The sequence below is a fragment of the Lithobates pipiens genome, unplaced genomic scaffold, assembly GCF_037356315.1.
Source record: "Lithobates pipiens isolate NorthernLeopardFrog02 unplaced genomic scaffold, aLitPip1_a1.2 Scaffold_18, whole genome shotgun sequence".
NCBI lineage: Eukaryota > Metazoa > Chordata > Amphibia > Anura > Ranidae > Lithobates > Lithobates pipiens.
This window is the reverse complement of record NW_027507758.1, coordinates 191885675-191897297: the sequence shown is the minus strand read 5'-3', so window position 1 is coordinate 191897297 and position 11623 is coordinate 191885675. Positions and strand designations below refer to the sequence as shown.

At 41.0% G+C, this 11623-nt stretch overlaps 1 protein-coding gene across 1 annotated transcript in view; it reads left to right on the top strand.

Annotated features, from left to right (window-relative positions):
- Positions 1-11623, top strand: part of SOS1 (SOS Ras/Rac guanine nucleotide exchange factor 1) — a 415017-nt gene that overhangs the window by 88426 nt on the left and 314968 nt on the right. Inside the window, exons 3-4 of the mRNA XM_077486479.1 lie at positions 7851-7982; positions 11144-11308. Coding sequence (XP_077342605.1) covers positions 7851-7982; positions 11144-11308 — 297 coding nt within the window. The remainder of the gene's footprint in view (positions 1-7850; positions 7983-11143; positions 11309-11623) is intronic.

Genomic DNA, 11623 nt, shown 5'->3' with positions numbered 1-11623 from the left:
TTTAATTGTAGTTTAGATTTTGACCTTTACTAGAAATGCCCTGGATTAATTATTAAAGCAGAGTTCCAGTCATTTGTGTGCTTTTAAAACTCAAGAGCTACAAAAATTTTAGCTGCTGACTTTTAATAAACACACACTTGCCTGTCCCACGGCCCAGCGGTCCACTCACCCTAGTAGTTTACTTCCTTTCTCCTGCCTCGGCGGTGCTGGCATCTCTATTATGGGCACCCAGCTGTGACAGCTTGCGGCTTCACAACCGGGTGCCCACTGCACATGCTTTGCTTGAGCGGCGCTGCGCTCTGTGATTTGTCCCAACGCCTTTTAGGACCTGTCCTGTGTTCCAGAACACTTCGGGGGGATCTTCCACTTTCGATAGCCTAAGGCGACCGGAACGGAAGTGGCTGCGAGTGCCTGTCAAAGTCGGGTTCTCGCTCACCCCTCATCCTTAAAAGCTCCCTTTCACCATCAGGGGCTGGGGAGGAGGCCTTAAAGCGGGAGTTCCACTTTTGGGTGGAACTCCGCTTTAATGACATTGGAGATGTTATTAGCGTGCCAGAAGTCTACTCATTTGTAATTCAACCTGATATTTTGCTGTTGTTCTGTGTACTTTTCCTTACCTGTTATAAATATACTTTGTCAGATTTGCAGTGCCTTGAAAAAGTAGTCATACCCCTTGACATTTTCCACATTTTGTCATGTCACAACCAAAAAATGTTTTATATTCAAATTTTATGTGATAGATCAACACAAAGTAGCAAATAATTATGAAGTGGAAGGAAAATGATAAATGTTTTTCAAATTTTTTTTTTTACAAATAAATAGCCCATGGTAACACTGGAGGAGCTGCAGAGATCCACAACTCAGGTGGGAGAATCTGTCCACACGACGATTAGTCCTGCCCTCTACAAATCTGGCCGTTATGGAAGAGTGGCAAGAAGAAAACCATTGTTTAAAGAAAGCCATAAGAACTCAGTTTTCAGTTGGAGAGAAGCCATGTATAGGACACTGCAAACGTGTGGAAGAAGGTGCTCTGGTCAAATGAGACCAAAATGTAACTTTTTGATCTAAAAGCAAAACGCTATGTGTAATAGAAATCTAATGGGGATGCTCTTCTTCAGCAGGGACAGGGAAGCTGGTCAGAGTTGATGGGAAGATGGATGAAGCCAAATACAGGGCAATCTTTGAAGAAAACTTGTAAAGCCCTGTACACACGATCGGAAATTCGGCCAGCAAAAGACCGATGAGAGCTTTTGGGCGGAAAATGCGATCGTGTGTATGCTCCATCGGACTTTTGCTGGCCAAAATTCGGCCAGCAAAAGATTCAGAGCATGCTCTCAATTTTTCAATCGGAGAAAGTTCCTATTTGAAAATGCTCAGATTCAACTACGAGGCAGAAGCTACTGGCTATTGAACTTCCATTTTCTAGTCCTGTTGTACGTCACCGCGTTCTTGGCGGTCGGAATTTGGTGTGACCATGTGTATGCAAGACGGCTTGAGCGAAATCCTGTCAGAATTCCGTCGGGAAAACCATCAGAGCTTTTTCTGACCAAAATTCCGATCATGTGTACGCGGCACTAGAGTCTGCAAAAGACTTGAGACTGGGGCGGAGGTTCACCTTCCAGCCGGACAACAACGCTAAACAAACAGCCAAAGCTACAATGGAATGGCTTAGATCAAAGCATGTTCATGTGTTAGTATAGTCCAGTCAAAGTCCAGACCTACAGTAATCTGTGGCAAGACTTGAAAATTGCTGTTCACCGACACTCTGCATCCAATCTGACAGCGCTTGAGCTATTTTGCAAAGAAGAATGGACAAAATCAGTACAGTGTGACATAAAATATAGCACAACCATTATTTTATTCTCTAGGGTGTAATATATGTATGTATATAATGTTTGGGGTTTCTGAGCAGTTTTCTAGCAAAAAAATTAATAAAATTTTTTACTTGAAACCAACAAATGTCAGAAAAAGGTTTTGTGTTTAAGTGGTTAAACTTTTTTCACTTACACACAAAGTCTATTCCATTGACAAATTGTTACAATGTTTATAGTTTAAAGCGGATTTCCACCCTAAAGTGGAACTTCCGCTCATCGGACTGCCGACATTGGGGGGCACCCAGGACAGGTAAGTGTCCATTTATTAAAAGTCAGCAGCTGCAGTATTTGTAGCTGCTGACTTTTAATATTGTTTGTTTAAGCTGGCACTCCTCTTTAATATCAACTGATAAAGAATGCTTTGATTCTTGGCAGACTGCCTGTTTTTTTACTTCCTTTCTTTTGAAGGTTGTGGCTTCAGAAGTGAAGAGAGAATTATTTGCATAGAAAGAATTGTGAAACACTTTAGTCAAGATCAGGATCACGATAACGATTCTTCACTATTAATTGTGTAGTTCTATGCACACCACACAGATATTTATTTATAAAAAAATTTGAAAACCATTTATCATTTTCCTTCAACTTCACAATTATGTACCACTTTGTGTTGTTCTATCATAAATCCCAATAAAATACTTTTACGTTTTTTGGTTGTAACATGACAAAATGTGGAAAATATCTAGGAGCATGAATACTGTATAAGATGACAGAAATAGTTTAAGGCTCTGTTCACACTGTCGCGGCGGCAAAGTTGTAGCTCAACAGACGTCAAGTCATGATGAAGTCAGTCGCCCAAAAGTAGCGTAGGAACCTTTTTTCAAGTTGCTGCGACTTGATTTACACCGATTAGAATGGTTCCATTGCAGTTAATAGAGTGCAACTTGTCATGCAACTTTGAACTCTTCAAGTCGCTGCAGTGTGAACCATGCCCAAAGGACAAGCATTGTCCAAAAAATGTTTTTTTCATACTAGGTATTAAGGTTAATTAGTAATTGCAAGGAGGAATGTTCCACCATTGAAAAGCGGTGCTCCATTATAATTCTACCTCCAAATTGGAGGTTCTTGGGGGAAAAAAAATAAAATCAGAAGGTCAATGGAATGGGCAGTTTTTATATTCCATATGTTCGGATGCTTTGCTGCAACCCTTCTAGTCGGATCTATTATCTAGCTCTGAAACGCAGCCCCGCACACAACAGATGCCCCAAAGTAGCTCTAAAACAGTAGTGTTTGGAAAGAATTGTTCCTATGGAGTACTCCTTAGAAAGCAATAGAAACGTGTAACTGTGAGATTATGGTCCAGTAGGCTTAACCACCTCAATACCATTATTTGCATACCCTTACTTTTAAGGCCTTTTTTCAGTTTTTAGAGTTGTTATAGTTTGACTATTACTCGGTCATGCAACGCTGTACCCAAATTAATTTTTTGTAAATTTGTTTTCTTAGACAGATGTACTTTCTTTTGGTGGTATGTAATGACCACTTTTTATTTACTAAATAAAGGAAGAAAATAATAATAAAAAAAAGAAAAAGAAAAACTGCCTGTCTTCCTTTCTATTGTAAAACATAGAAAATATAAAAGCCAAGGCCATTTCAAACACACCCAAAATGACCACTTTTTGGAAAGTGGACACTTAAAGTGATCTTGGTTGATTCAAGTGCAAGTTTTGTGTTTAAAACAGGTGTAAACCCTGGTGGGGGGGGGGGGGGGAGACCCTGTAAGACCCTGTAAGACCCTGTAAGACCCTGTAAGACCCTGTAAGATAAAGGCATAATGAGCTCATTATGAAATACCTTGAAACAAAGCACTTCAGTGGTGCCCACACACTGCTGAGACAGCTGACATCTTCCCCGGTGTGTGTTCCAAGTTCGCGGGCTCTGTCGCTGTGAGTGGCCGAAGCCGCAAAAACATCATTTCAGCGCATGCGTGTGGGAGCCACCGTTTACGAGAAGAGCTCTGAAGGCCTGGCACGGTAAGCCAGACCTTCAGAGCACATGTGCCGATAATGTCATCGGGTGCATGCACACTGAATATCTCCTAAACTGCAAGTTTAGGCGATAGTCACAGTTACCAGTACAATGGCCGGATGTCATAGATGAGGGTATGAAAGAGAAGCAGGAGCACTTTCCTAAATTGACAGGACTAATCAGTGTACCGTATGAGCACATACTGTAGCCAGTCTGTGGGAGCCAGAAAAATTGTTGGTAGGCAATCAAATACGTATTTTACTCAACTGCAACTCAATTTGTAACATTTGTATCGTGGATATTTGGTTCATATTCTGTCTCTATCATTTAAAATACACCTACAATAACAATTATAGACCCCTCATTTCTTTGTAAGTGGGCATACTTACAAAATCTGCAGGGGATCAAATAATTATTTTCCCCACTGTATATGTATTAAAAATTTATTTATAAATTTATATTGGTTATTGATGTATATATGTGCATGAAAAATGTCTTGGTTTAAAAAAAAAAAAATGATTGGTCAATAATTAAACGTGGTTAATTAAGTTTGCAAATATGTGCCTGTTTATGATTGGGTTAAAGTTTATCTAAACCCATGAACAAAATGTAAGCTTATTAATCCCTGGATATGAATTTATTTTGGTGGTATTTGATCACCGCTGTATTTTCAAAATCTTTTTTTTTTTTGCACATTTTGGAAAAAAAAAAAAAAACATATCTAATAATAATTTTTTTAAAAATATGATTTCTTCGTAAGCTTAGGCCAATATGCATTCTGCTACATGTTTTTGGTTAAAAAAAAAAATCCCAAAAGGCGTATATTGATTTGTTTACACTAGGGGGGTCTCAACTTTTTAAGCAAGGGGCCAGTTAACTGTCCTATAGGATTTAGGGTGGCCAGATTGTGGCTAGTGGCAGCAGAAAATGTCTCAGCATCAGTGCCCCATCATTGATTTTAATGGGAGAAGTAGTGCCCTATTGATGCTGTCAGCAAGGCAAATGGCACCCTGTCATTGGTGTCAGTTGGTGAAACGATGCTCCAAGGACTGAATAAAGGCAAACCCAGGCCACAGTTTGGAGACCACTGGTTTATGCAAATGTTAGTTTCTACAAACTTTTGGATATATTTATTGAACGAATATATATATATATAAGTATTTGGTCACCTACAAATGAGCAATATTTCTCGCTCTCACAGACCTATATTTTGTTCTTTAGGCTGGGTTCACATTGCTGCGGGGGGAGATCCGGATGTGATTCGCACCGCAAATCACATCCGATCTCCGTAGCGATGCGAGTTCAGCCATACAGATAGTATGGCTGAATTCGCATCGCTCCCGCAGCAAACTCGCACGGGACCCTTTTTTTGGTCCGCAACAGAATCGGATCGCATGGGGGTTCACACCATGCGATCCGATTCCTGTGAGAGTCGGCAGATCGCACTGCGATATGCGGACGGATCTGGGGGTGTCATTAACATATCATTGACACTCCCAGCCGTCCGCATAGGGCAGTGTGAACTGCCGGCGGGAGTAATGCGATGCGGGAAAACGCTGCGGATTTGCGGCGTTCCCGCATCGCAGCGGCGTGAACCCGGCCTTAAGGGGCTCCTCTGTCCTCCACTCGTTACCTGTATTGATGGCACCTGTTTGAACTTGTTATCAGTATAAAAGACACCTGTCCACAACCGCAAACAGTCACACTGCAAACTCCACTATGGTGAAGACCAAAGAGCTGTCGAAGGACACCAGAAACAAAATTGTAAACCTCCACCAGGCTGGGAAGACTGAATCTGCAGTAGGCAAGCAGCTTGGTGTGAAGAAATCAACTGTGGAAGCAATGATTAGAAAATGGAAGACCTATAAGACCACTGAAAATCTCCCTCGATCTGTGGCTCCATGCAAGATCTCACCCCGTGGGGTCAAAATGATCACAAGAACAGTGACCAATATCCCAGAACCACGTGGGGGTTACCATCAGTAACACACTACGCGCCAGTGACTCAGATCCTGCAGTGCCAGACGTGTCCCCCTGCTTAAGCCAGTACATGTCCGGGCCCGTCTGAGGTTTGCTAGAGAGCATTGGGATGATCCAGAAGAGAATTGGGAGAATGTCATATGGTCAGATGAAACCACAGTAGAACTGTTTTGTAGAAACACAACTCGTCGTGTTTGGAGGAGAGAATGATGAGTTGCAACCAAAGAACGCCATACCTACTGTGAAGCATGGGGGTGGCAACATCATGCTTTGGGGCTGTTTCTCCTCAAAGGTAACAGAACAACTGATCCGTGTACATGGAAGAATGAATGGAGCCATGTATCGTGAGATTTTGAGTGCAAACCTCCTCCAGTCAGCAAGGGCATTGAAGATGAAACATGGCTGGTTCTTTCAGCATGACAATGATCCCAAACACACTGCCCGGGCAACGAAGGAGTAGCTTCGCAAGAAGCATTTCGAGGTCCTGGAGTGGCCTAGCCAGTCTCCAGATCTCAAACCCACAGATAACCTTTGGAGGGAGTTGAAAGTCCCCGTTGCCTAGCAACAGCCCCAAAACATCACTGCTCTAGAGGAGCCAACATACCAGCAACAGTGTGTGACAACCTTGTGAAGACTTACAGAAAACGTTTGACCCCTGTCATTGCCAACAAAGGATATATAACAAAGTATTGAGAGGAACTTTTGATATTGACCAAATACTTATTTTCCACCATAATTTGCAAATAAATTCTTTCAAAAATCAGACAATGTGATTGTCTGGATTGGTTTCCATATTTTGTCTCTCATAGTTGAGGTATACCTATGATTACAATTACAGGCCTCTCTCATCTTTTTAAGTTGGAGAACTTGCACAATTGGTGGCTGACTAAATACCTTTTTTGCCCCACTGTGTGTGGGTGTATAAAAAAAATAAAAAATTAGTAAGGGCGACAATCTGCAGCTTATAGTGGGATTGCAATATTGCTGTTGACTGTCAGACAGGAACTGACACGTTTTGACACTTTGCAGGAACCAGTGACACTAATACGGTGATTAGTACTAAACATATGCATGGACACTGTACTAATGACACTGGCTGGGAAGGGGTTAAACATCTAGGGCGATCAAAGCGTTAACTGTGTGCTTAGCCAGTATTTGTTGTGTACACAGTGTGGTGCTTTTTTTTTAATGGAAGAGAGTGATTCTAGTTCCTGCTTTGCAGAAACACATGATCGGCTCTTCCCCCTGTCAGAAGTGAAATAAGCCTTTTCTTGTTAGCAGTGTGTATAGCAGTCTTTTGACTTCTATCGACGTCAGGTCGAGCACTGGTTAAAGCATGTAAGAAGTCTTAATTGTCTTCTGACTGTCCTAAGAATCTGCATGACCCCTGTCTGGACACTGCTGATTGGCCCTGTGCTGATCACATGCAACCAACCTCTTAGCAGTACACTCCAAACTGAGCATATCAAACTGAGCAAGTCTCTGTACCATCAGGAGATGGATTGGGAACTGTGGAAGAAGGGGAGGATCAGAGAAGACAGAATCAAACAGCCTTTTTACACAATGCAGAGGATTAACCCCTTAGGTTCCATAGTGAGTACAAAAAGCATGCTTTACTGCATATACAGACTGATTTTACTGTTTTGGGTTTAGTAACGCTTTAAGACATGATTACAGAATACTTCAAATTCTCCTCTTCTCCATAACATGGGGGTTTGTGGTCCACATATGTACAGTAGCTGTAAACCGTGCTAACTGGAGAGAGTTCAGGAAATTATCAGCTTACACTTTTTTTTTTTTAATAAGTGATGCATATTTGACTCGTTTATCTTTATATTGATCTGTTTTCTTTTTACTGTACTACATCTTCGAAAAAGGGTACACATTAAGGTCAAGCACAGACTTGCTCAAAACAAGATAAACATTTTGGAGATTTTTAATTTTTTTTAAACATACCTAGTAATTATGCTATTAATTCACTTTTAGTTTCACATTCATTCATTGATTTCTTTCTTACTTTTTTTCCTATAGGAGCGAGTTCAGAAAAGCTTCCCTCACCCCATAGATAAGTGGGCCATTGCTGATGCTCAATCTGCACTTGAGAAGAAGAAGCGAAGGAATCCTTTATCTCTCCCTGTAGATAAAATCCATCCTTTACTAAAGGTAATTGAGAAAACAAAGAAATTAGGCTTCATACATGAAAATCTGGAAGTTCATACCAAGCAATAGGGTTTGTTTTTTAAAGGCAAATCCACTTTGCACTGCATGTGGACTGATGTCTTATTCATTCTGCCAGAGGGTCCAAAGAAAGGACAGGCAGCATCAAACTTATGATTTAAAGGGAAAGATTCTTCCTTTTCAAGTTAAGGTGTACTCTGCCAGAGCGGTTGGTGCTGCTTGGGCAGTGCGTCATCAGGCCTCCATGACTCAGATCTGCAAGGCCAAGACTTGGTCTTCAGTACATACATTCACCAAATTTTATAAATAGATGTAAGATGGAATGAGGATATCGTATTCGGGCGCAGTGTTCTGCAGGCAGCAGTATAAGTCCTTAGGTCTGGGGGTTGCCCTACGGGTTTTGTCTCCCTCCCCTCAAGTAGCATTGCTATGGGACGTCCCACTAAGTAAATACTTAAAGGAAAAAGGGACGATAAAAGAAATAGGATTTTTAAAATGGCTTACCTGTAAAATCCTTTTCTTGGAGTACATCATAGGACACAGAGCTCCCACCCCTCTGTTTTATGGGGTGAGGGTATATTGATTATATTGCTTGACTACAAAAACTGAGGTACTCCTGGAAGGAGGAGGGGTTATGAAGGGAGTCAACTTTCTGTATTGGTTGTACCAGTGTCAACACCTGAAGGTAAGCCCATAACCCACTAAGTAAATACTTGAGGCTCTGTGTCCTATGATGTACTCCAAGAAAAGGATTTTACAGGTAAGTTGTTTTAAAAATCCTATTTTTTGTACTATAAACAAAAAAATAGCTACAATTTTGAAAAAACAAAACAAAAACGATTTTTTACTTTTTGCTATAATAAATATCCCCCAAAAAATTAAAAAAAAAAATCATTTCTTAATCAGTTTAGGTCAATATGTATTCTTCTACATATTTTTGGTAAAAAAAAAATCGCGTATATTGATTGGTTTGCACAAATGTTTTAGCGTCTACAAAATAGGGGTTAGATTTATGGCAATGCGACGGATCCGGTCCCACACTCCGATTGAGTGCTTCCGTCAGTATACCGCTTCCTAAGTCTGAATATAGAGATCAGATATTCCAACAGCTCACAAACACAAAGCAAGACGACACTCGCTTAGCTGCTCAACATGGACTCCTTTATTAGAACCAAAATGCCAAGTATTTATAATACAGTAGAAGACTAAAACCTAACCTAATTAGCATGAGCTAATTATCTAAATCAACACTCGGACTAGTTGACTGAGGTATAAGTCTTTTCGGCTCCTAGCTCACTAACAATTCAATAAACATTACCATAAACATAAACACAGGGTTAATTAGCACAAACAACAATGTGTGAATACTCCTACAAGCCAGACTAGACTCATTTACACAACACACAGGTGGCTGGAGTTCATGACATTAGCATCTAACAGTTTGTGTCCCGACAGCATGAGGCAACACACATTATATATACAGCATTGAATCTGACTAGCACAGATTATAGTGGGGTTCTCATTCACCCTGTGCCCCTTAAAATCTAGGGCCCATAATCAGTCGGCAAGAGGCTCGCATTCAGTCCTCTCAAAAAGCCTGTGTCCCGGCTAGGTCTGTCACATATGGCTTGTTTATTATTTTTTATTTTTACTAGTAATGACGGTGATCTGCGATTTTTAGCAGGGCTGCGACATTGCGGCGGACAGATCAGACACCTAACTGACATTTTTGGGAACCAGTGACATTTATTACAGTAATCGGTGCTAAAAATATGCACCCTTATTGTACTAATGACACTGGCAGGGAAGGGATTAACACCTGGGGTGATAAAGGTGGTAAATGTGTTCCCTGGGTGTGTTTACTAACTGTATGGGGGACTGTGTCACTGGGGAAACACACAGACCCATCTTCCTGCATAGGAGAAAGACTGAATCTGTGTGATCTCCCCTGTCAGAATGGGGATTTGCCTTGTTTACACAGGCAGATTACCGTTCTGTCACTGCAGGTGGTCTTGCAGACTTCGAGTCCACTCCACCTACTGATTAACTCCCCCCGCTAGCCAGTGGCTGTACATGCCTCCAGCGGCATGTGCACACCCACAAATCGCTGTGTACGAGCCGACGTATAATGACAGCGATTCGCTGGATATTGCCACAATACAACTGCAGCGGCTGGTCCTTTGGTTAATATTGCGATCCACCCAGATGTGGACCCATACTTCTCTTTTCTGGTACAATGTTCTTTGTTGAGAAAAAATACAACTGCGCTTCTCTTTTCAAGCGGCATTAAACCCAAAAATGTGTTCTATTGCAGCTTACCAATCAGACGCATCAGTGTTCTTTTCTTTGTCCCCTCTGTATTTGCCTGGTGATCTGGCCAGTAATACACCTCCTGTATTAGTGAGACACAACTCTGTAGGAATGAGTGTAGGAGAGACAGCAGCATTGTCAGTCTGGGGTTGGGGGTAGTGTTAAATGTATTAACAGATTTAGAACCAATAACAAATGGAAGCCAAACAGCAAACAATTTTTATTCTTTTTTGATAAAGTATTTGTATGAATAAATAAAAGCTGATCATTTTAATCACCCCTGAGAGTGTTAAGTGCTTCGTCTTATACATGTAAACTCACACATTCTGGAGTTTGTGCTGTGAAAAACATACTTGCTGTCTGGATTACCAGTTGAAAATAGAATAAAGAAAGCCTTTAAAAATAAACGTATACAGCCATCACCTAAAAGAGTTGGTAAGCTGCAATATAATAAAGTTTAGGTTTAACCACTTGCTGACTCCCGCTCACAGTAACTATACTGCAAGTGGGTGGGAGCTGCAGGCACGTGACGTACCTGACACCCCTGGGGCATGCAGCAGCGCAGACCCGTTACCGATGTGTCCACTGGCTGCAGTGATCAGTACCAGCAGCCAGGGTATCATGTGATCACTATAATTGGTCTTAGCGATCCTAGATTCCAGTGTCATGCTGTGATTGGCCCACAGTTTTCACATGGTACCTAGGCCAATTGCAGCACCCCATACCACGTGATTAGCTGTAGCAAATTAAAGATCATAATAGTAAGCAAGCTGTCATGAATTAAAATGTACATCTGTAACTCAATATATACCAGTAACATTTTTATTTTTTTACAGGAGGTCTTAGGTTATAAAATTGACCATCAAGTATCTGTTTACATAGTAGCAGTATTAGAATACATTTCTGCTGATATATTAAAACTTGCTGGGAATTATGTACGGAATATCAGGCATTATGAAATTACCAAACAAGACATCAAGGTTGCAATGTGTGTGGATAAGGTAAGTACAAGTGTTCCTTTGTTTGTAAACCAATACATTTTCTGCTTGTGTGTTTTATTCTAGCTTGAATTATGTGCATCCAGGGCACCTCCTTACTATAAATCATATGTTTGGTCATTATTAATATTTCTGTTATTCCCATACTTGCAAATGAGCAGAGCAGGAGCCTTTGGTTTCCTTTGCTTTAAATATTTGTATGTTTAGGATTAGAAAATTATGGAAATTCGCAGTTTCATCTTTGCATGAATTTTTGTGTGTCCAGGGCTCTTCTTCTCTGTGAATCCTGTTAGCACGTATCACTGTCTGTTGGATCTC